The sequence below is a fragment of the Phocoena phocoena genome, chromosome 13 (assembly GCF_963924675.1).
Source record: "Phocoena phocoena chromosome 13, mPhoPho1.1, whole genome shotgun sequence".
Classification (NCBI taxonomy): Eukaryota; Metazoa; Chordata; class Mammalia; order Artiodactyla; family Phocoenidae; genus Phocoena; species Phocoena phocoena.
In genome coordinates, this window is record NC_089231.1 from 12,517,323 (window position 1) to 12,540,555 (window position 23,233).

At 40.7% G+C, this 23,233-nt stretch overlaps 1 protein-coding gene across 1 annotated transcript; it reads right to left on the reverse strand.

Annotated features, from left to right (window-relative positions):
* Positions 1-1,624: 1,624 nt before the first annotated feature.
* Positions 1,625-11,614, reverse strand: LOC136133030 (plasminogen activator inhibitor 2-like). Its single transcript, XM_065890117.1, has 7 exons — positions 11,444-11,614; positions 7,891-8,010; positions 6,442-6,570; positions 5,762-5,879; positions 3,001-3,143; positions 2,346-2,510; positions 1,625-2,029 (listed from the first exon to the last, which is right to left on the reverse strand). Exons 1-7 carry the CDS (start codon positions 11,612-11,614, stop codon positions 1,625-1,627), a joined length of 1,251 nt encoding a protein of 416 aa, XP_065746189.1.
* Between the last annotated feature and the right edge of the window lie 11,619 nt (positions 11,615-23,233).

Here is a 23,233-nt window from a genome sequence, read left to right on the forward strand (position 1 = left end):
AGGTCATCCATCCCTGGCTTTCATCGTAGGGACGGTGACACCGGAATACGTTTCCAGGATCCAGCCACATTTCTGTAGCCAGAATCTGCAGCCGGCTCAGCTCCCTTAAACCTCAGGTCTTCCTTCATTCTTTTTTTTTTTTTTTTTTTCTGCGGTACACTGGCCTCTCACTGCTGTGGCCCCTCCCGCCGCGGAGCACAGGCTCCGGACGCGCAGGCTCAGCGGCCATGGCTCACGGGCCCAGCCGCTCCGCAGCATGTGGGATCTTCCCAGACCAGGGCACGCACCCGCGTCCCCTGCATAGGCAGGCGGACCCTCAACCACTGCGCCACCAGGGAAGCCCTTCCTTTGTTCTTAGGACTTAAATTATGTTCTTCTCTGATCCACTCAAAAGTATTCAGTGCTATTTGAGGAGAACACACTTAGGCAATATTTCCCATTGTATGTTGCCCTTCTGCTCTTGAGCCAAGTTCATCTCTACCCCTCTGAACGCTCACCTCAATCAATGATTATGACCTTTATTCTATGTCTGGACCACTAGACTTGGTGTTTATTCCTGATGTCCTTGAGGTTTGAACACAGGTGTCCCCAAAGGACTCTGACCCAAGCTATTCTTTTGAATTGCTATACCTTTTGCTGCTGTGAGAAGACAGCTCTAATCCATTTTTCCCACAACTCCATCTCCCCCGCCAACATTGGGGCTCCTTGCAAGACGGTCGCTTATTCCTTTGGCTTCTTTTTTTGTCATTTTTTTTATTGGAGTATAATTGCTTTACAATGTTGTGTTAGTTTCTGCTGTAGAATAAAGTGAATCATCTGTATGTGTACATGTATCCCCATATCCCCTCCCTCTTGCGCCTCCCTCCCCGCCACTCCCATCCCACCCCTCTAGGTCATCACAGAGCACTGAGCTAAGCTCCCTGTGCTATACAGCAGCCTCTCCTTTGGCTCCTTTATTCTGTTTATTTTTTCTTCGTTCTCACAAATGAACCATGATACCTGATTCCTGAGAATCAAAATAAACAGGTCTTATGACCTAAAGACCTAAAAGAATGACAACAAACAAAGAGTTGTGTGGAAACATGTCTATATTTTATATATTCACAACCTTCCATAAGTTACGGACACATCTATGTGACACATAATGCTAGAAATGCACACCACTTATATTTTCCTGTTGTTCGATGCTTTCTTCTAGGTTTTTATCACAGAAGGGCATGGAATGCTCGTCCTTCATTATAAGAACAAATAAGTGCATTTCCTTAGAAAGAAAAATAAGTGATGACATGCTTCTGTAACTGTATCAGCTACACTAGACAGTGAACAATAATAAAAAGCCATTATATAAAATAATAAATAATACAGTAAAAGGTAATGCGATAAAATAAACTAAGAGTAAGGAAGAACTAAATGAGGTATCATGCCATTTTAGGAGACCAAATGATTAACAGGGTGGTAATGTTATGACTGACAGATGTCAAGCTACTTCTGTATTTATATTCACTGTGTAATAGAAGTTGTTCAGAAAAACAGAAATATGTACAGAAGGTTGCTGAAGTTTCGGCCCTTAGAGCAATTCTGAGGCTTATACCTCACATTACAACATCCTGTGCAGAAACGGAAACTAGGGTGAGGCAAATCTGCCAAAAAAGAGGATACTCTTGGTTATCTTGTGCATGATAAAGAAGAGGAAAGGATGGTCCGCCACGAACTGTGGGCCTCCATGGCCAGTTCTCCCTGACATAATGGCCCCAGTGCCAGCAGCTGCTTCAGTGCCCTCCTCGTTCACGTCCACAGAGGCTTGATGGAACACTTCAGACAGAAACAGGTCATTCTTTTCAGACATGCCTAAGAAATTGGCTTGGCCCTGGCTGAAGGCATCATCCATGCCCATGCTCATGAGAATGGACTTGAGTCCATAATGCTCTTCTAATTTGAACCGGGGGACATACACCTCCACATCATCCTCAGCCATCGTGTCTTCACTGAGCCACTTGTTGAGTTTGTCATAAGTTATTTCACTTTCCAGCTACAAGTCCAAAAGCAAAACCAATGAGTGCTTAGCAGAGAAGGAAAACAACTTCTAATGTTAACTATCAGTGACTTTAACTTCACTATAGCGTGGGTGATATTAAAATTTACTAGTTTGGTAAAAATTTTGCAAGAAAGTAGCATGTATGACATAAGTCTAAGCCTTTGAATGAAAGTGTGAGACCTGGCACTGTTCCTCTCAACCAATTCACATATTTCCATGAGAAACTGCACACCATTTCCCAAGTTGTAGACATATGCCAAGGTAAGTTTAGCCCCAGAAGTTTAAAACAATGCAAGTTGGAATGCCTTACCAACTCCAAGCCAGTAGAACACTCAGCAATTCCATCTGGAAGCAACAGGAACATACTGACGTATCCAGCATAGGGCAGTTCTAGAATCTGGACCTTTAGGTCTTCTATGTATCCAGTGTTCAGCTTGTCATGCAAGAACATCATCTGTACTTCTTTGCGCTCATACTAAATTTATTAAAAAGTAAAATATGAAAGTAGATACTGAGATGTCAAAAGATTTACAAGCAGACGTAAAAGAGAATGGGTTCTGCTTTCATTCTGAAGAACTATGTTTCTAAAAATCAACAAAATAAATTATTTGTATACCCTGACAGTGGCTCTGATCTATTTAGCTTTTTCAAAATTATACCCATTAGTAATAAGATGGACAATTATAATTATAATAATACTGAAACACTTGTTGAGTACCTACTAGGGGCCAAGAACTCTGCAAAATCTCGTTGAATCCTTACAACAATAATTTGAGTTGGATATTATTATTAATCTAGTTTGACAGGTCAAAAAATGGAATAGAGTCAATCAACTATCCAATGTGCATAACTTATAACTAGCAAATTATGTACAAGTATCAGTGAGTGGTCCCTAACTTTTCTTTCTCTATTTTGTCAAAGGCCCTAAAATATACGTTAAGAAAATCTGTCTCATTGTCTCGTACCAAGTTCACACGGAAAGGATAAAGCCTGTTTAATTTCTTCTGAAATGGAGTTTTCCAATTTCCTTTGAAGTAGACAGCATTCACCAGGACCATCTTGGTCTCTGCATCTATAGAACCTTCAGGTAACAAGTTTGGGATTTTGCCTACAGAAAATATGATATATGTTTAGGTTTCATGATGAAGAACTGTAAAGTTATCATGATTTCTTGAATCTTTTGAGTCACCATCAAACTCAGCATCCACATTTATCAAACTCTGCAGAGATGTTGACCTTCAAGCTTAAGTTTTCCTCTCGATTTACCTAAATCATAAGTAAAACTGAGACCAAATTTCTGAGGTTTGCAAAATCCAAGAGAAAATGAAGAAGTAATGCAATTAAGGTTTAGAATTACTATCAGACTTGGAAAAAAATTTTAAGTTCCTTTTATACTCTTTCTCAAAGTTTTGTAGTTGTATGAAGTTAGTTAATTCGGATGGGAGTGAAAAAGAGTCACTTAAGGAACATAATAGTGCCTTTCCACAGTACATATGTCACTAGGGCTCCTTCAAGATCTGATCTAGACAGTCTATCCATGTGACCCATTCATTGACCCAAAAACAGTGTTTTGGAAGTTGTGCTAGACCTACACCAGGAGTAGCACAGATTCATGAAGTGAGAAAGGAAGACTTGTCCTGGTGGGACTGAGAATATTGGAAGAGAGATTCTAAATCAGTCAGGAAACAATGTGTGATAAGTTCTATAAGAGAGCTAAATAATGCAGGGAACTATGACATCACAGAGAAGGGAGTAAACAAGTGAGGAGTCAGAGAATGTTCTCAAAAATGATAACATCTGAACGTGATTTTTTTTTTATAGTTGGTTTAAGAGACAGGCCACTTATAGTGAATACCTGCTCTGCAATAGTTCAACCACTAAATACATTATTTTATTTAATCCTCACAACTACTCTAGTAGGTATAATTATTGTCATTTTATACAAATGGACATCATAGTAAGAGAGATTAGCAACCCTCCCAAGGTCGCAATGCTTGTCAGCTGGTCAGAATTCCACCGTCTTCCATTCCTACTGACAGATATAGGACACGAACAAAAAGTTCACTGTAGTCTGACCAGCTTCAGTATAGTCATTCAGTATTTCTATTCAATATATCCCTCAGGGAATTAAAATTCTTGGTTACCACAGAAATCTACTAGGACTTTATTTAACTCTGTAATGCATATGGAAAAACTAGTATTTGATCCTAACAAATAAAACAGAAATTGTCTCAAATTATTACAAAATTTTCTAAAACAATGAGCCCAACCAAATGACTACTTGGCATTTTGGCAATTCCACTGATTGATTTACAGCCATTCAACACAAATGCTTAAAGAGAAGAGAAATTCTTGCTGTTCTCAAAAAAGCAAGACTTTCATGTGTCTCTTTAATTTTGCAATACCTTTTTACTTTCACTTCTGTTAATCTTCACTTTCTCTGCTTCATTTTTGTCAGTGGTGTGTCAATATTTTACAGCAGTAATTTAAAAATCTAGAAATGAAGAACTAAAGTAGATCAACTATTTTCAGAGAAACAAAACATTTTTTAAAAATTCTATAGAACTTAGTTCATGTGTTTTTTCCACTGTGGTAACGAAGAAACCAAGACACCACACTATGGCTTGAAACAATGTTTTAAACACAGGAGGTAAATGAAAGTCCGTTTTTTTGCATTAAGTTAGCAAACACTTTAAACATCCAATTGAAGAATTCCAGAATTAGACTAAGGCTCAGAAGAAGAGGGAACCCCAGCTTCACTACTAACAGGTAGTGGGATTTTGGATGGGAATCTAAGGGGAAAAAAAAAAAGGTCATGAAGAACCTAGGGGCAAGATGGGAATAAAGACACAGACCTACTAGAGAATGGACTTGATGATATGGGGAGGGGGAAGGGTAAGCTGTGACAAAGTGAGAGAGTGGCATGGACATATATACACTACCAAACGTAAAATAGATAGCTAGTGGGAAGCAGCCACATAGCACAGGGAGATCAGCTTGTACTTTGTGACCACCTAGAGGGGTGGGATAGGGAGGGTGGGAGGGAGGGAGATGCAAGAGGGAAAAGGTACGGGAACATATGTGTATGTATAACTGATTCACTTTGTTATAAAGCAGAAACTAACACACCATTGTAAAGCAATTATCCTCCAATAAAGATGTTAAAAAAATAAAATAAATTTTTAAAAATTAAAAAAAAGAAACAACAAAGAATTAAGGACATGCATTACAAAGGTAGAAGTAGCTTAGACAATCCAGGAGAGATGAAGCAGGGACCAAAAGAACTTGACAACATACTGACTCTGAATGGTGAAACAGAAGAAAGAGTTAAAATTTTATGATCCCTCCTTTTTCCATTGCTGGTATTCTCACACCAATTACTCATTTGAAGGTCACGCCTTTTTTCTTTGTTTTTGTCCACAGTAGACACAGAGTCACAATTATTTCAATACTGGTATGTCCTATGTTAGAAAAGAGCTGTCTCTTCTTATATTCTATTCTAAGGTAATATCCAAAATCAGATTATTTAAATACTGAATATATGTCTTCTATTAGTAGACCTCAATTATTTTTTTCTCACTTAAAACACCACGTGGCTCAACAAGAATCAGGTTACATTAATCAAAATAACTAAGGTTGGGAGTAAGGGCTAGGGATGGTTTTCTAAAAACTACATAAGAGCTTTCTAAGTGGAAAGAAGAGCAGAAACTACTTCCTTGGTTTTACCTTTGGTTTGAGTCTTGACCCAGGAATTAATCTTTTTTCTGGCATCTTCTGCACGTTCTAGGAAGTCAACTGCCTGGGGTTCTGTAGAGTAATATTTCTTGGAGAGCTGCATGTATCTCTTTAAAGCAAAAAAAAAAAAAAGACAAAGTTTACATAGAATATATACTGAACAAGCCTTGGTGTAATTATAAATTACAGGCTTCCTGTCAAGACTGGGGAGCCTGAGGTAGGGGTAGGGGTGGAGGTTGGCTAGGGGAGCTGATTATATGTGTTCTCTTGACCTCCACCCCCAACTCCAGTCCCAATTCTATTTGCTGTCCTGCACGCTTTGCATTATGACCACTGGGTACAAGGGGAGAAGTTGGGTGTGGGGGTAGAGGCTCTGGAAATCAGCTGTGCTCTTCCTGACTTACGACTCATAGGTGGGAATTTTGCAGCAGGGAGAGAAAGCACCCACAGAGGGAGCATAGGGATAGCTGTGTTGGATAGTGTCCAATGAGAAAGCACCCACAGAGGGAGCATAGGGATAGCTGTGTTGGATAGTGTCCAATGGCCTTAGGGAGTCTAAGGGAACCCATGTGGAATTCTGACTCTCTCAGCATGAATAAGAGAGAACAGCTTTAAAACTGAGCTCCTTTTAAGTTTGGGGCCCTGCCATTTAAATCGCACGTTTCACTTACTTCCCTGAATCTTGCAGACTTATCGCCAAACAGCTTATTGGCACTTTCCAATAAATACTCCCCTGTGGACGTGTTCATGGCGGAGCTGAGAGAGCGGAAGGATGAATGGATTGTGTCTGCAGCTTGTGCCTTAAACAGGAAAGAGAGACTCTCTTTATGTAACTCAAGACTCCTAAACAAGATATTTCTTAAGCAATGGTATTTTTTCCAGTACGTCAATAAAATGCTGTATTAAAGTATACTTTTTTCTGGCACTTTAGAGGAATCTCTGAGGAAATATTGTTGATATGGATGATATCAGATAATTTTCTTATTTGTTTCAGATTTTACTGTGCCTATGGATTGGATTGAACCATGAAGTAACAAAGATCCTAGAAGAAAGTCAGGCTCCTTTTACAGTCTCCTGAACTACAAAGTCTGTAAGCAATTTTTATTATATTAAACTGTTGCCTTAGAAGTGTTCTTTAAAAAGTTCATATAACTTCTGCAAGTACCGTTTTATAATTAAGGGGTAGTCTGTGAAGTGGAAAATCTGGGTTTTAGAAAGCAGGAAATTGAGGGAAATTCCAATCCCCAACCTGAAGTTTGTAAGCAGGATGACACAAACAGGGCTTAGTCACAGCAGCGCCTGGGTGAAGCAGCGGTCAGAGCCCTGCAGCTGGACTGCTGTCCATTCAGACCTGGCAGCATCTCCATATTGAAGGGGCCCTCTTCCCCTCCTAAGGCCATAACTCTGTGGCTGACAGGCAGATGGAGCATCAGGAAGAAAGCTATGTGGGGTATCTCCTCATAACCTAACTTAGGAGTCTGATCGTGGAAGTTGTTTACCCATAGGAGCGCATCTACGCCCAGCTCCTACAATGTAGCTGGATAGCTGGTGTTTAAGAAAATGGAGTATTGGGAAAAGAAATGACTACGTGAGATAGATTAGCTGAAGAGATTAGATAGATACATAGATAGATGATAGATAGTAGGTAGATAGATAGATGATAGATAGGTAGATAGATAGATAGATAGATAGATCACAGGAGATAGAAGGGGAGGACATAAAGGATATTTGAGGGTCACTGACCTTTCATGAAGTCACCAAGCCTGGCCTTCTCCATTCCTCAATTACTTGTCACTCCTTACTCTGGAAATCTGCATCTATGCATATGTATTCTAGGAGTCTCTACAATGGCATTAGAATAAATTATACATCCCCAACTAATGGCAGAGTGGGGTGATAGAATTTAGAAATAGTCTTGGCCTGGAAGTCCTGAAGTCTGGATTCTACCCTGGCTCTGCCCTTACTTATCAGAGTAGGAGATTTACTCAAGGACTCAAGGACTTCTTTCTATGAAGGAGGGAAGTTGTACTAGGTTCCTTCCCTGTCTAATCCTGTGATTTTAAGACAAGAATATTCTGGAAATAAAATACAAAAGAAATAGAAATGGATGAGTCAGATACCTGCAGAATAGCATCAGGATAAGTGCCCCTCTGGATCTTCTGTGTGAATTCACAACTGGTGAAGATCTCTTGGGTGTCTGGGGCGACTTTGTGGTCTCCACCTTTGTTAAACCGAAGCACCTACAATTGGAATTCCAGAGAATTGGGTACATTTTCCTGCTGCATTACGTAACTTTTAAACCAATGGCTCTCGAGCTCCTCTTAGTTGTCCTACTCTCGTTTCCTGCCTTTGTGTATGGTAACAAGCATAGATGCTCTTCATATGTAACATGTGTCAGCCAGCGGAAGTGTCCTTCACAGGACTCAGCATGAACTATTTTATACTAAGTCATATGCTTGCCATTCTGACGGCAAATTGTTATGATGAGATGATTTATAACCTCTAAATTATCTAAATAACCCAACCCATAAGTTGCCTTGAAAACATGCCAGTATTCTGAAGGAAGCAATAAGGTTAACTCCCAACCTTGTATCTCTCTATTCAGTGGCCTTATATATTACACACTTCTAACCTGTCAAAAACTACAAGCCACAGCTAGCTTAAACATAAAAGCAGGTCACTCAATATTACAGGGATCACCTAAAATATTTGCACATACCTTATTTACACATAAAGAAATCCCACATGTCTGTCCATGTGGGGGGCAAATGGCAGAGGTAAGATGACAATATGAATCTCTTTATGTTGTCAGTGGCAGATCAAGATAACAGTGAAGCTGGTAGGTGCACACTGGCCCCGGGAGGGCCCTCAGGTCCCCTCCCCCAAACTGGGGCCTTCCCTGCCTGGCTCAGCCAGTCTCGGCACCCCCGAGCCTGGCCCTGCTACCCACCCACTCCCACCTCCAACATCCTTTGGGTCCCATCCACGTGGGGTCCCAGGTGAGGTAGACGTTCTGCTAAGGAAGGAAAGGCAGGCTTGTCCAGCAGGTGGTGAATCTCTAGGCTGGAAGGAGAGGTGTTAGGATTTGTGGGGTCTCTCTCTGCTCTTCAGATCACACATTATGAGTCTTACCTAATACTCTTTGAAAAGAAGTGGTCTGACTCTGCCGCCACGTAAGGGAAGAATATTTCATGTAACAGATTCTCCGGTTGTCCTCCCTTTTAAGGAGATTGATGGGGTCTTGGAGCTAGCACTAAAGGCCTCCCGAGTCACGGCGAGAGTCGCTGCAGGAGGGGGGATGTGAGGTGACCCGGGCCATGCTGAGGGATGCACCCTGCCCAGAGAGGCGGCTCGGCCTGGGCAGGTCCGTGGCCTTACCCTAAAGAGAAGAGCTGGTAACAGTATAACTGCTGATCTCACATCGCTTGTGCTCTGTAAGAGTTTATCCCTTCTACGCATTCCTTTATTCCATTACAACTATGTCACCTTTACCAGCTATATCAATTCCCAACTGTGTGGCCTCTTCTTGCCCTAAATTTCTCATTTCTATGAAAGGACTATGGTAATCAGAGCACCTACCTCACAGGATTTTGTATTCTGTGGGTAAACTATAAAACATTCTTAGAAAGGTGCCTGGCCAGGGCACTGTAAGTGTCAGCTATGGTAACTTTTAGTTCTAACACGTGCTTCTCCTATTCTTTCTAATCTTCACACCCATCTTGCCGGCTATGCATTTTCATTCTCCTTTTAAAAATATGAAAACTGGGCATCCCTGGTGGCGCAGTGGTTGAGAGTCCGCCTGCTGATGCAGGGGACACGGGTTCGTGCCCTGGTCCGGGAAGATCCCACGTGCCGCGGAGCGGCTGGGCCCGTGAGCCATGGCCGCTGAGCCTGTGCGTCCGGAGCCTGTGCTCCGCAACGGGAGAGGCCACAACAGTGAGAGGCCCGCGTACCACAAGAAAAAAAAGAACGAAAACTGAGGCTCAGAGAGTTGAAATGCCTTCCCTCACACACCTGGTAAATGGCAAAGTTACCACCCAAACACAGGCAGGTCTGTCCCCAAAATCCCTGCTTCCTCCTCCAAGCAAAGAGCTTCTCCTCGTTTTTTAGTAGGGAATTAACCAAATTTGTCTTTGAATTTTAAAATCTGCCCATGCAGCACAGTTACAAGAAAGCTATATAAACCCCTTGTCCCATGTGCTGAAAGCACTTGCCAAACACAGAAAAGCTGTGTTGTGTCAAGTGACCAATAAGTTAATTTTCCTTTTGTATCAAAATCACGTTTTTTACTTTACGTACCTAGAGCACTTCATTTGGCATTTGTCCTCAAAGAAATCTTGCTTCTGATGCCTTTACATCTAAAAAATGAAGACCCTGATGTTTTCTAAAGTTTTTAATAGAGTTCGCTGCGCTTATTCTTTTCAAGGCAAAGAAAATAGAGGGAAGGAGTTTTGCAAAATGTTGCTGCTCTCAGATGTGAGCAACTGGGTTTTGTTGTAAGTCTTGATGTTTAAACTGCCACAAAGGCAGGGAGTGACACTTCCATCCCTTTTCCTGCTGCAGTGAGATAGGCCAACACTCTCTGTGGGCCACTCCAAACAAGACCCATCTGAAATGGGTCACCGTGTACCTGGAAGGAGGTATCCACCTATCTATATGCACACACTCAGGTGCCGTTCTCCTGGGAAAGTCAAAAGTAGCCAGCAGCATTTTGGCGTGGCTGAAAACAGAGTCCGTGTTGGTGAGAAGCCAGAGCCTGTACTTAAAGCATTCAATTTTAATGTTTGTACCTATGGGAATAGGAAAGAATTTTAATTATATATTACTTTGTCTGGTCACTGACCTGGGAAATACAGGATCATGTGAATTTTAATGGTGCTGAATTCATCCCATAGGACCATTGCCATGTACAGTTGAAGTAGTTCAATATACTTCCATGGCCCCAGACTTAGTGAAAGGGTCCCCTGACTGAGCTGGTGTCAGCTTCCTTCACCAAGGAAGGAAGCCAGTGGCCTTAACAGAAATAGCTCACAATGCTGTCCCACACCCTGTCCTTGACTTTGAGGACTGGCCATCACGTCAGCCCCATTTTGTTGACGTGAACTCATGGGGTTGAGAATGTTGGCTGAGGTCCTCTGAAGTCACACTGCTCTCTGTGCATCTCCCAGAGTGCGGAGATCACGGGTCTGGGATATCTTTTCCCTTGGTGACACTCTCTTAAAACCACTGGAAGGAATTCTTTACATGAATGGAAGGAACCTGAGCTAGGAGGGCAGAAACCAGAAGAAGCCCTGGGAAAAGTGCTTCATTCCCACTGCCACTCTCCCCACTGTGTTAAATGACACTTGTCTTAAAACCAATAGAGATAAAGCTTGCAAATACTTCGAAAAAATATAAGCATTTATACTACCAAATATAAGACGTTGTCACTATTAACCCTTTCTAACCTTGCAGGGTAAGAAATTCTGGTACGATTTCTGCTATGTCTACCACTGAGGGTGTTTTTGGTTTGGCTGTTTTATAGATTTGAATCTAAGGAACTTGTGTTGTAATGGCTTGTGATGATTGCTGACCTTGTTAGAGTCAAGATGTCTCAGACATGTAATCAGAGCAATTCTACAATTCAGTTCAGGAATCATTCTGTTCTAATTTGGAACTTTAACAGAAACTTACTTTGGCCATCTGGTCTGCAGTGTTGCCCCTGGCACCCAGGTAGATCATGGCCATGGTGGAGGAGATGCTCCATGGAGAGAAGAAGAGATTCTGGGTGGCAGCACTTGTATTTGCCAGATGGCTGAAGAAACTGAGGGCAAAGATTGTGTTTGCCTTGTAAAGTTCTTCCATTGTTTCAATCTAGAAGGACAGTGAGGGGAAAAAAATAAACAGCTCTAAAAGATGACTCAACATTTTGAGTGATGTCAGCAGAGTAGTACAGGCTGTACCCTGCACGGGGCAGGGGTTCCCTCTCTGTTCTCCTTTCATCCAAGAGCATGAGGGAGAGCAGGGACAGCATCATCGTGATCCTGGGACCTGTGCAGCCACACAGGGTCCCACACTCGGTACAATGCACTGCTCCCACAACCTTGCAATTCTTAATAATTTTAAACAAAGGGCCCTGCATTTTCCTTTACACTGGCTACTGCAAATTATGTAGCCAATCCTGAGATAGAGGGAGCAGTCATGTGATGAGTAGTGACACTCCACATCATAATAATGATAATAGTAACAATAAGTAGCCTTTATCGAAACCTTACTGTACAACAGATGCTGTTTTAAACATCTCACCTGTAGTAACCAGTTAATCTTTATGGAAACCCTATGAGGAAGGCATTGCTATTCCTGTTTTACAAAGGAAGAAACTACTGCCCAGAGAGAAGAAGAAAAGTGACCAGTGTCACTCGACTATAAGGGGAAGGACTGGAAATTGAAGGTGGTAGGTGGGTAGCCAGCCTCCAGGGTCATGTTCTCAGCCTCTGTGTTGTACCCACAGATACACACCACACACATACACACACACACACACACACACACACACCCCACAGGCAAATACATGCATATTCACATGTATGCCACGTGCATATACACTCTGATTGGCGCCAATGGAGATGGTCAAACTTCTTTCAAATTCCTTGCTTCTAGAAGTGACCTAGACTCACCGTTTGAGAGTGGGCATTTTTACACAGCCCTACCTTGCATACCTGCACCCCTCCACTCACACACACCATAGCCTTTCTACCAAAGCAACCCCTGAGCTGAGCAGTTCATTACTGGGAGAGCTGGAAAAGCCCCCTCCTCCCACCATCCCTAGTAGGGAAGTCAATGCCAGGTCCCATTGCAGGGGTGGTCCTGGGGCTATAGAACACACACACACACACACACACATACCCCATCCACCATCTGAAGATAAATAACAGACACGCCCTCCATGACCTAAGGCTCTGCATGCAGCCAAACGCTTGGACACACCTGTTGATTCTGGCCAACAAACTGTATCTTATGCTTTCGTAGCGGCTTAAAACACACCCTGCAATTACCAAAATCTATAAATACACCAAGCGACGCTGACACTCATCATCCTACAGGAAACCTTCTTGTGACAGTGGCTGGGGAGTTGCCCCATGCCCCATGAGGCACGTCCTGCAGCTCTTTAGGCTTGGACTCACTCAGCAGGGCCTCCCAGGGTCACATCACCCTAATCCATGGGTGTTTTATGTGTACACTTGGTTCACCAACATTTCTTTTGAAGAAAGTGATTGCAATTTGCGTCAAAATTTCTTATGGGAAATACCACTCAATTGTATTTTTTCAAGACAAAATAGTAAATTAGGTAAAACTTGTCCCCAGAACTCTCTCATGTCTTCTTGTCTCCTTTAATATTTAATATTCATGGGATCTGTATGAGGTAGATATTAGGATCTTTACTGTATAGGTTACATACTGATGTCCAGAGAGGGTAAGCAACTTGTATAAGGTCACAGAGTTTGTATGTAATGGTGCAGGTCTGCTTCAGAAACCCACTCTGTCCAGTGTCGCTCACTGCTTTACCTGCTGGTGTTTAACCTCACTGCTGTGTGTAGGAGTTTAGGCCAGTTACTAGTTAGAGAAATGCTAGAAAGAGGAGATAAAAAGAGGAAGGAAGCAAGTTTGTAATACTCCTAGAGGCTTATTAAGTTAGAAAACTAAAATCACTATTTTTTTCTCTTGCTTCATCACTGAGATTAGATTACCTTGGGTGGCTCAGAAATTTGTTTTCTCTTCCTTCTACAATTTAAAATCATCTTTATGATGAATTAGTCCTGGGTAGACCTTTTTTTGTAAATTATCTCAGTAACATTTCAGAAACAAACTGGGAATAATATAAATAAATATTTCTCTATTGTGTGAAAAAATAAATAAGAGATCAGAGCCAGAAAAATCAATGGAGGCCTCTCCTATACCTAATTCTTTAAAACGACCTCCGTAGTCTGTCACTTTGACACTAACGAACTTTAAGTGTCAAGACAAACTACCAGAGAGGGTTTTAATGCCACGTTAGGATTTCAGTTGACTGTATAAAAAAATAAAAAATGAATTAGAACAGAATTACATCATCCCAGATGCATGTACTTCTTTTAAAAGTAGTCTAAATTTTATCTTTAAGATCAGGTACAATTAACTGCATTTAACATAAAAAATAATATGTGTTGTCTATATTGCAGTTACCAAATTCCTTCGGCCTCACTGCTTTATTTAACTTGCATAATTGCTTGCCCACTAAACCTAGTAATTCCTATTATAGCAATGAAAATATGAAGATGTTGATTGCACAGCTGGTTTCAAAGCCTAGATTGCATCTCAGCCTTCTGATTCCAACTCTAGCGCTTTTCCTACAGACCTTTCAAATAAGGTTTGAGAAGTTTATATTTTTAGATATATATATATATATATAGTGTCTTCTGATTCTCTAACAAATCCACACCTTACATTTAGGTGAGAGTCTGCCTAAGACCATGTGAAACTGAATCGCTGAGTGACATCAGATAGCATAACCTCTTAGGTAGCACCTGTTGTGAATGTCTTAACACCAGAGTTACACAACTTTATCAGCTTCTGGAGGTTATATTCCTAATCAACATTGAATATTCTCTTTAGAAGAACAAACGGATGAAAAGCATATGTGGGGCTGGGCTCCACGATGTCTGTGTCCGTTCCTGTAAAACAAGTTGACAGATGTGCCGCTGAAACTTGGCACAGGTGACAAAGAACTTGGGAGGTGCTGCCAGAGCCACTACAACAGTTGCTGTGCTCGTTGGCATGGCAGGTTAGATTTCAGTTTGCTGTAGCATTTTAAATAATTTTTTTTGCAACGACACAGTGCAGATATTCTGAAATTGACCACAAAAATTAATGAGAACACAGAGAAAACAATAACTTCAAGGAAATTTCCCTTTCAAATTACCAACTTCTCCCCCCACAAAAGTAAAGGCATTGTCTGATATTTGATGACTTTCATCATGAGTAATTGTTTGTCTGTGGGGTATTAAATGATTTATTACTATTACTGAACTATTACTTCAGTCAATCCAGCAACTAATTTGGCTGATTTTTCCCCTCTCACTAGATTGACTGATTATTGAACTAAATTCAATAAAGGTATTTTGGTATTGAACTGACCCAACCCAGCTTCCTGCTTAATTTCTGATTGTTTTAGATTAAAAACTGAGTCATCTTTTTTGCCTTTATTATATGTATACACGATTTATAGATTACTTTCAGTTGCTAAATTAATACATTTTAATTGGTCTAGCTATTCTCATCAAATTCAGTGCCAAACACTAACTAGTAAAGAATATACACATTCTAAGCTGTTTGGTAAAATTGACATCACAACCTAAATGTACCTTTTGGTTTGATGAATGTTACATAGGCCTTTGCTGGCCTCTGAGATTTAAGATTAGGTCTTGCTATAAATTTAATTCAAATCTAGAACTAAAATATTCTCAAACAACAAAACAAGAAAACACCAGTAAATTTTCACCCATCTTTTAAAAACATCCCACATTTTAATTTTCATTATATTAATAATACCAGTGTGCAAAATAAAACCATATTTCATAGAGATAGACATGGAAATGACTGAAATACCTGGTTATTCTCTGTCTGACAAGAAACGGTCCTCTGAGAATTGTTATGAGTTCAGGCATGGTGATGACTGGTTTTATAAAGCTCTGCCCCTCCCACAGAGCATTTTCTTCTCTCTCTAATCTGTATCCTTTGAGTGAGTCAACATTTTACTCAGAAACACATCATTAGGATAGAATTGCTTGTTTGCTAAGGCATCATTTAAGAAATTTGTTGGGAGGATGACGTCATTCAGAAACTTAAGAATTTGGCAATATCTACACATGCCTGTAAAAAACTGGATAAAACCTGTCAATTCCTGTTTGTTCTTGTTCTCATAGTACGAAATTGTTGTTTGGTACTTGTTCTCATAGTACCAAATTCTGCAACATCCCCTCTATCTTTTGACAAGGGTGGCCTGGGAGCTCTTTGCAATACTTAAAAGCAATGGAATCCTTTCTCTTCTGAATCTAAGCCGCCCGCAAGCAACGCTTTGGGAATGGAAAGAAAAAAAAATACCACTTTTCTTCCTTATAAATTCTCTATTTTAAACCGTCTTACATTTTCTCAAGCTATAATTTCCTGTGTAATTCTGGGTTCCACCCTAATATCCTGTCACAAACCACACCCAAAGAACTGCTCATTTGCCCTTCTTTAGAACATAGATCTTATGTTTAAACAATGAAAATCCACTTGTACTTAAAGTTGATTTTTAACTCTATAAATTATAGGTGTTAAGTGGAATTTGTGATGTCGAAAACATGATTCAGAAAATTCACTAGATTTTTAGATACAACCAAAGGAATTTGAGGAGTAAAAATAAATAAAAGATGTGCATAATGAGATAGAATCTGAGTCTGAAAATGTTTATATTGTTAGAGCTTATTGAAAAGTGTTTGCAACACATTGTAAAGATGGTTTCTCTACACTTTACTTTTATTTTCTTGAAGTAGAGTTGATTTACAATGTTCTGCCAGTCTCTGCTGTACAGCAAAGTGACTCAGTTTTACACATACACACATTCATTTTTTTTTTTTTTTTTTTTTTTTGCGGTACGCGGGCCTCTCACTGTTGTAGCCTCTCCCGTTGCGGAGCACAGGCTCCGGACGCGCAGGCTCAGCGGCCACGGCTCACGTGCCCGCGGCATGTGGAATCTTCCCGGACTGGGGCACGAACCCCTGTCCCCTGCATCGGCAGGCAGACTCTCAACCAGTGCTCCACCAGGGAAGCCCACACACATTCTTTTTTTTAATATTCTTTGACATTATGGTTTATCCCAGGAGATTGGATATAGTTCCCTGTGCTATAGAGTAGGACCTTGTTGTTTATCCATTCTCAGTGTAATAGTTTGCATCTACCAACCCCAAATTCCCAGTCCATCCCTCTCCCTCCCCACTTCCCCTTAGCAACCACAAGTCTGTTCTCTATGTCTGTGAGTCTGTTTCTCTTTCATAGGATAGGTTCATTTGTGCCATATTTTAGGTTCCACATATAAGTGATATCATATGGTATTTGTCTTTCTCTTTCTGACTTACTTCACTTAGTATGATAATCTCTAGTTGCACACTTTACTTTTATGCATAGCAAATCCTCATAGGGATAGAGATGAAAAGAAGTAAAAGCACCATGCTTCTTCTCGGCTGGTGTGGCGAGCTCCATGTCTATGCTTGAAGAGCTGAGTTGACAGTCTGGAGTGTCTGCAAAACCAAGCCTGTGGGGCTTCCCTGGTGACGCAGTGGTTGAGAGTCCTCGTGCCGATGCAGGCGACACAGGTTCGTGCCCTGGTCCGGGAAGATCTCACATGCCGCGGAGCGGCTGGGCCCGTGAGCCATGGCCGCTGAGCTTGCGCGTTCGGAGCCTGTGCTCCGCAACGGGAGAGGCCACAACAGTGAGAGGCCCGCGTACCGCAAAAAAAAAAAAAAAAAAAAACCAAGCCTGTGGGTCTGAGCCCTGTGTGGGCATCTTAGCTTGACCCTGGTCCATGAGCCAGATTTATCCTTACCTCGTCTTGCTAACGTGAGTCTCTGGTCAAAAAGGAGTGAGTTGACTTACCCCAAACCCCTCATTATTATTAAAGGGACAATGAGATAGGTGCATTCTTCAGAACATGTATGTATGTGGCAGTCAAAAGCCAAATTATTCGATTTATTCATTTCTGGAAGGTCTCAGGTCACATAAAGAAAAAGAACTGGAATTCCACCTCAACAGTGACCTTTCAACTCCCAGCTTCCTCCGTTAGACCGAAGAAACCTTTCAGGCAGCCACTGACCCTTTTATAAGTTTTCACATCCCTTGGCACTCAGCCAGTTCTCTGTCTCAGTGAGTTCAGTAGATGCTATTGCTTTGTGGTCTAGGTCTCTCTCCCTTTTCGGTCTCAGTCCGCTGGAGGGCCCCCTCTGGCAATGTAACCAATTTGTTCAACCATTTTTTAACCACACATAGGCAGCACAGCAGTCTGCTAAGCCAATAGTGAACATACCTAGAACTTTAGCCACCCTTATCCCCACTGATCCAAATCTGTGAGGTTTGATTCACACCCCATAGCCTCCATGAAATCCAGTCTGACTTCTACAAACCTCAGTGAACTCCTGCTACGTAGAACCGCACCACTTAGAGTTGAACTTGCAACGTAATAATGATTATTAATTGGTTAATAAATTGTATGTGTTCTAGCTGTTTCATCCAGGTTGGGCTTCTATCACTAACTAGATGATACTGTATACTTAATTCCCTTTTAGCAGCAAGAACAGTGCTGGGCATCAAGTGGGTACTAAATATGTTTTGATGAATAAGATTCGAAAACTCTCTAGAAAGACTTTAAAGTGTGGTGAGTGAAGATGTGGATTCTGAGAGGCTCAGAGACATCTGATTTGAAAACTCTTTCTGCCATTTAGTAGTTGCATAATCTTGCACAAATTCCTCAGCTTCTCTGAGCTTTAATTTCCTAACATGCTGTGTGGCTGGTACTGTTTGTTGCCTATGCAAGAGCAATCCATTTTTGCTGTCCTTCTTCCTGATTTTTAGTATTATTCAGAGATTTCTTGATCTTGGGAAGAGGGACCTCGTTGCTGGACTAGGGGGTGGATAGATAGCCCAGTTCTGGTCAATGAGATGTGGGAGACGTCTGCTCGGAAACGTTTGGGGAAATTTTTCCTTCCTGATAAGAGGAGATATGCAAAGAGAACTTCCTATCCTACACCCCCTCCTCCTACCCGACTTTGAGCAGAGCTGTGTGAGGATGTGATGCCAGGAAACGTTACAGCCACATCACACCCATGCGGAAAGCCGAAAAGACTTGCAGAGATGCCAAAGCAGAGCCCAGACATCAGAGAGTGGCTAAGCCAAGGCTGGAAACCACCTACCTCCAATTTTTGTTCCTGTTGTTATAATTGCATTAGATAATAAATAAGTCTGTACTGTTTAGGCATTGTTAGACAGATTGGGTCCTCTGTCATTTGCAGCCAAAAGCATTCCTAAAAGACACAGACTTTTGTGAAGAATGGATGAGATAATGTCTGCCAAGTACTTAGCATATTATCCTTCATATGGCAAGTGCTCCACAGTGTTAGCTGTTGTAACAGAGCGCCCAGGTGCGGGAGTTGCTGCCCTGCCTCAAATAGAGCAATTTTATGAGCTCAGCATCCGAAGAAAAGACATTCACATATCAAACAATGAGAGAAAGCTGTAAAAGGCAATAAATGATTCAGAGCTAAATTGAATGGCGCCAAAGGTAGGAAGTGTCATAGGGAGGAGGGGAAAGGATTGAAAAGGTGTGTGAGGACCTCAAGGAAAGGGTTGAGATAAATGAAAATTTGACGATTGAAAAGGGAAGGCACTAAAATTACGAAGTGGGAAGCACATTGGCTGGCTGGCTGAGATCTGCCTGGAGCAGTCGGTGTCTAGGGGACAGAGAGAGGAAAGATGATAGCATTTTGCAGAGGGGTCTCTAATTCCAGACTGAGTTGAGAGCTAATCTAAAGGCAGCTTACTGCAAACCCTTGAGAAGGGAAGTGACTTATAAAAAGTGGTGCTTTAAGAAGAAAAATCTGGGAAATCTGGACGAGAAAAAACCCAGAGGATGAGACACCTCCTAGGATACCAATTAGAAAAGCACAGCTCCTACAAAGTGTTCCTAACTATTATAAAATATATAAGATCAGGTCTTATCATAAGACTATAGTTACCCTGAAATAGTATATGCGACAGTTGTAGGGCAGATCACTTCTATGGAAGTAAAGAATAATGAAACGGAATGTCTTTCACCTTCTCATTTTCTTATCTTCTAGGAAATGTGTATGAGATAATCTTAAGTGGAAAAAAGGAGGATATAAAATTATATATACAGTATGACATGAACTGTATGCATTGAATAGGTGCAGAAATTCGACCTGGAAATATGTTAAAATGTAAACAGTGATATCTCTGGGTCATAACTTTATAGATGTTGGTCATTTTTTCTCTTTGAAAATTTTTTACATGTACTATAATAGGTATGCATTAATTTTAAAATCAGAAATACATTATCAAAGTATCTATATCAAGGTGTTCATTTTCTTTCTTTTTTTTTAGAAGCCAAAAAAGAAAACTTTTGACTGCATATCATTTAGAAATGTTTAAAGTATAATGAGTGTTAGAAACAACCTAACAAAATTTTAAGAAAGAAACAGATGCTTACCAAATGTCAACTCCCCAAACAATTTATGAATCTATGAATTTAGGGCTAAATTTTAAATCATATGAATAAGTTAACAAGGGGTGTGATAGTTGATTTGATTAAGGTGCTCGTTTTCTTCCCAGTAGCACTGCACTGAATTAGGTATAAAGAAGAAATAATGCCCAAAATAAGAAAACAACCTTATGAATAAAGTTCTAATATATTCTACTATGGAGATAACCTACACTGTACTATTTTTTGAAATACACATCCAACTGTGATTGAATAGCCCATGCAGTTAACTATTCAGTGTCTATCTCCCTGCTAGATGGTAAACACCGTGAGTGCCACAACCATGATAATCTTTCCCAGTGACTAGGATAGACACTGGGCTGATTGTTTTGCATTATGCTTGCTAAATGACTTATTAACGCTCAGCGTGTTGTAATGTCTTTCTATCCTCCTCTCCACTTTGAATGAGCAAACACTAACACTTCCATAATTACCCTTTCTATGTGATTTGCTGGTAGATGGGAAATATACAAATTAGAAAGATGTATCATATCTACCTCAGTAGTAATGTCATCACTGAAGTTATCCAAAGCATAATGTAATTGTAGTCAAAAAGAAAGTCCCATTTTGACACAAAACTCCACATAATGGGACTTCCCTGGCGGTCCAGTGGTTAGGACTCCGCACTTCCACTGCAGGGGGCACAGGTTTGATCCCTGGTCGGGGAACTAAGATCCTGTGTGCTGTGCGGCACGGCCAGAAAAAAAAAAAAAAAAAAAAGGCCCTGAAAGATAAGACATCGTGCAGAGAGAGAAAAGACGTGCAGGAGAACTCCCCTGCTGAACTCAGACACGGGAATGACTCCACCAAATATCACTGGAACAAAAAGCACCCAGACAACCCACAATATCATAAGAAGAATAAATTGTTAAAAAAAGAAACAACTCCATATAGTAATCTTATTTTATTAATGACTTTCAGTTAAATATATTGCAACACTGTTTTATAACAAAGATCATTAATACAAATTAGTCAGTGTTTAGACAGCATGATTCACTCTAGAAATTTGAGTAGTTGTTGTGGGAGCAGGACCAAATGTATGTAAAGGTAGCCACCTCTGCAGTGTGAATTTGGGGTCACCTTGACTAAAACATCCTCCAACATACATTCCTTGAAATATCGTTCTCAGAGAATAAATATCTCCTTTTATAAGTATCAATAAAAATATAGCATGTTAATGCCTCTTGGAGAAATAATACATGTTTTGAAATTCCGGCAGAGAGGCTTATGATGGAGTGGATGGAGAAGTGGTCAGGGAAGGAGTTTCGGTGTGTGTGAAGAGGATAAGCAAAAGAATGAGGTGTTGAATGAGATTGGGCCTGGGCCACACAGAGGGCCAGTCCCGGTATCCAAGACAATAGAAAGCAAACCTCACCTATTTTAAGATGTTACCCTGAGCCAGCTACGAGTGTGAGAACGTTTGTATATGAAACAAGCTTTGTTAGGGAGTGTAACACCTCATCAGAGTATTTATCTTGTTACCAAGTGATAAACCCAACATGGATGCCACGGTTGGTAGAACGTGGGAGCAAATATCCAGTGTTCCATGATTCAGCTATTTGAGAAGGTCAGTCACCTTCCTAAGACTTGTCATGACAAAAGCATGCAAAGAGAGACTGCATTTTCAGAACAGACTCAGAATGCATCGTGAATCGTGAATTCACTCACCTTGCACACCAGGTGAAACTCTACTCTTACAAAGACACACTTCCTTCAAGGATCTAATGATATAACATGGCATGCATGTAGCCACAAGTGCGTGCATCATTCAACTCTGTATTATCCTTGTGGATTAGTTATGGATAAATGGATTCGTGTATTACTTAACAAGCCTTAATTTAGTCTCTCTCTTATCTAGCATGTTCCTACTACATCTCGGTCAATGATGTATGCCTAGTAAAAGTAACACGTTTCAGTGTTAACCTTCATAAAACATACACAGAAGATGAATAACCACATCATCATTTAGGGCATTCCAAATCCAGGTGTCAATTACATTTGTTTTACACTTTTATGACTTTCTGTATTTTTTTTCATTGAGTAGATAAAAGACCACAGACTGACTGACACTTACTATTAAATTATGTACATGATACACAGATACTTCAGATTTGGTCTCATATAAAATGACTAGGGGGATCCTTTAATTTCTAGGAAGGAAATGGCAAAGAACAATTAGATGAATTGTGAGACAGTGATGTGTTTTATCACAAGATTGAACCAGAGAATTTACATTGTCTTCGAATTATGATAGCCTTATTTAGACTTATGTAAAATGAGGAGGGAGAGGAATTATTGCTCAGTTCTTCCCCATTCATTAGTCACAATACATGGAATGTGTGGACAGGAATATGGTTGGGGATGTAAATGGGATGTGTGGGTGATTGGAGAGGAGGAGGGAAAGGAGACAGCAAAGGCTCCTGCAACTCTGTCTCCAGGCTTGACCTCTCCCAGACCTTGAGACTGCCAAACCCAACCTCCTATGGATATCACCACTTGACTGACTGTGGCCACTGAGGTTTCAGCGTGTCCAAAACTGGACACATCATCTCCCCATCATTCTCCCAGACCTGTTTCTCCTCATCTACTTCCCATCTGTCTACTAGTCAATCAGGCCAAAATCAAAGCAACATCCTTGACTCCTTCCTTTTTATCCATTTTCACATCTATCATTTAACATATCTCACTAATTTTAGTTTTGAGATATTTTTTGTGTTGACACGCTTCTCTTTTTTCTCTAAACTATTGCCCTGGCTCTGATCTTTGTCATCTCTGGCCTGATATCTCTGTCTCTAATGCCTTGTCCTTTAAGCCATAGCTTGATGTATTTACAATGTAAATACGACCCAGCCATGAGTCTTAAAATTCTTCAATGAGTCCCCATTAAATACAGGATAAAGCCCTAACTGGGTTCACTTGTGTCCAAGACCATCTCTTATCTGGCCCCTGCCTTCCTCTCCACCCACATTAAAGACTCTAGACTTTATCATAATAGCCAGACTTTATTGTAATATCATAATAGCCATAATTTTGAGTAAGTACTCAAAACTAATGATTACTATCACTTTTACCTCTACTATGTGCTTAGAAATTGTATTAAAGTGCTATCTTTACACATTTGTTTCCCCAATAAGGTT

Excerpts from the sequence above, each read along its gene's own strand:
- LOC136133030 (XM_065890117.1), bottom strand. The coding sequence starts at position 11,614 with ATGGAAGAACTTTACAAGGCAAACACAATCTTTGCCCTCAGTTTCTTC. Across the intron at positions 8,011-11,443 it reads CTGCAGACCAGATGGCCAAA|GTGCTTCGGTTTAACAAAGG; the intron begins GTAAGTTTCTGT and ends TTCCAATTGTAG. Across the intron at positions 2,511-3,000 it reads ATCCTTTCCGTGTGAACTTG|TATGAGCGCAAAGAAGTACA; the intron begins GTACGAGACAAT and ends TAATAAATTTAG.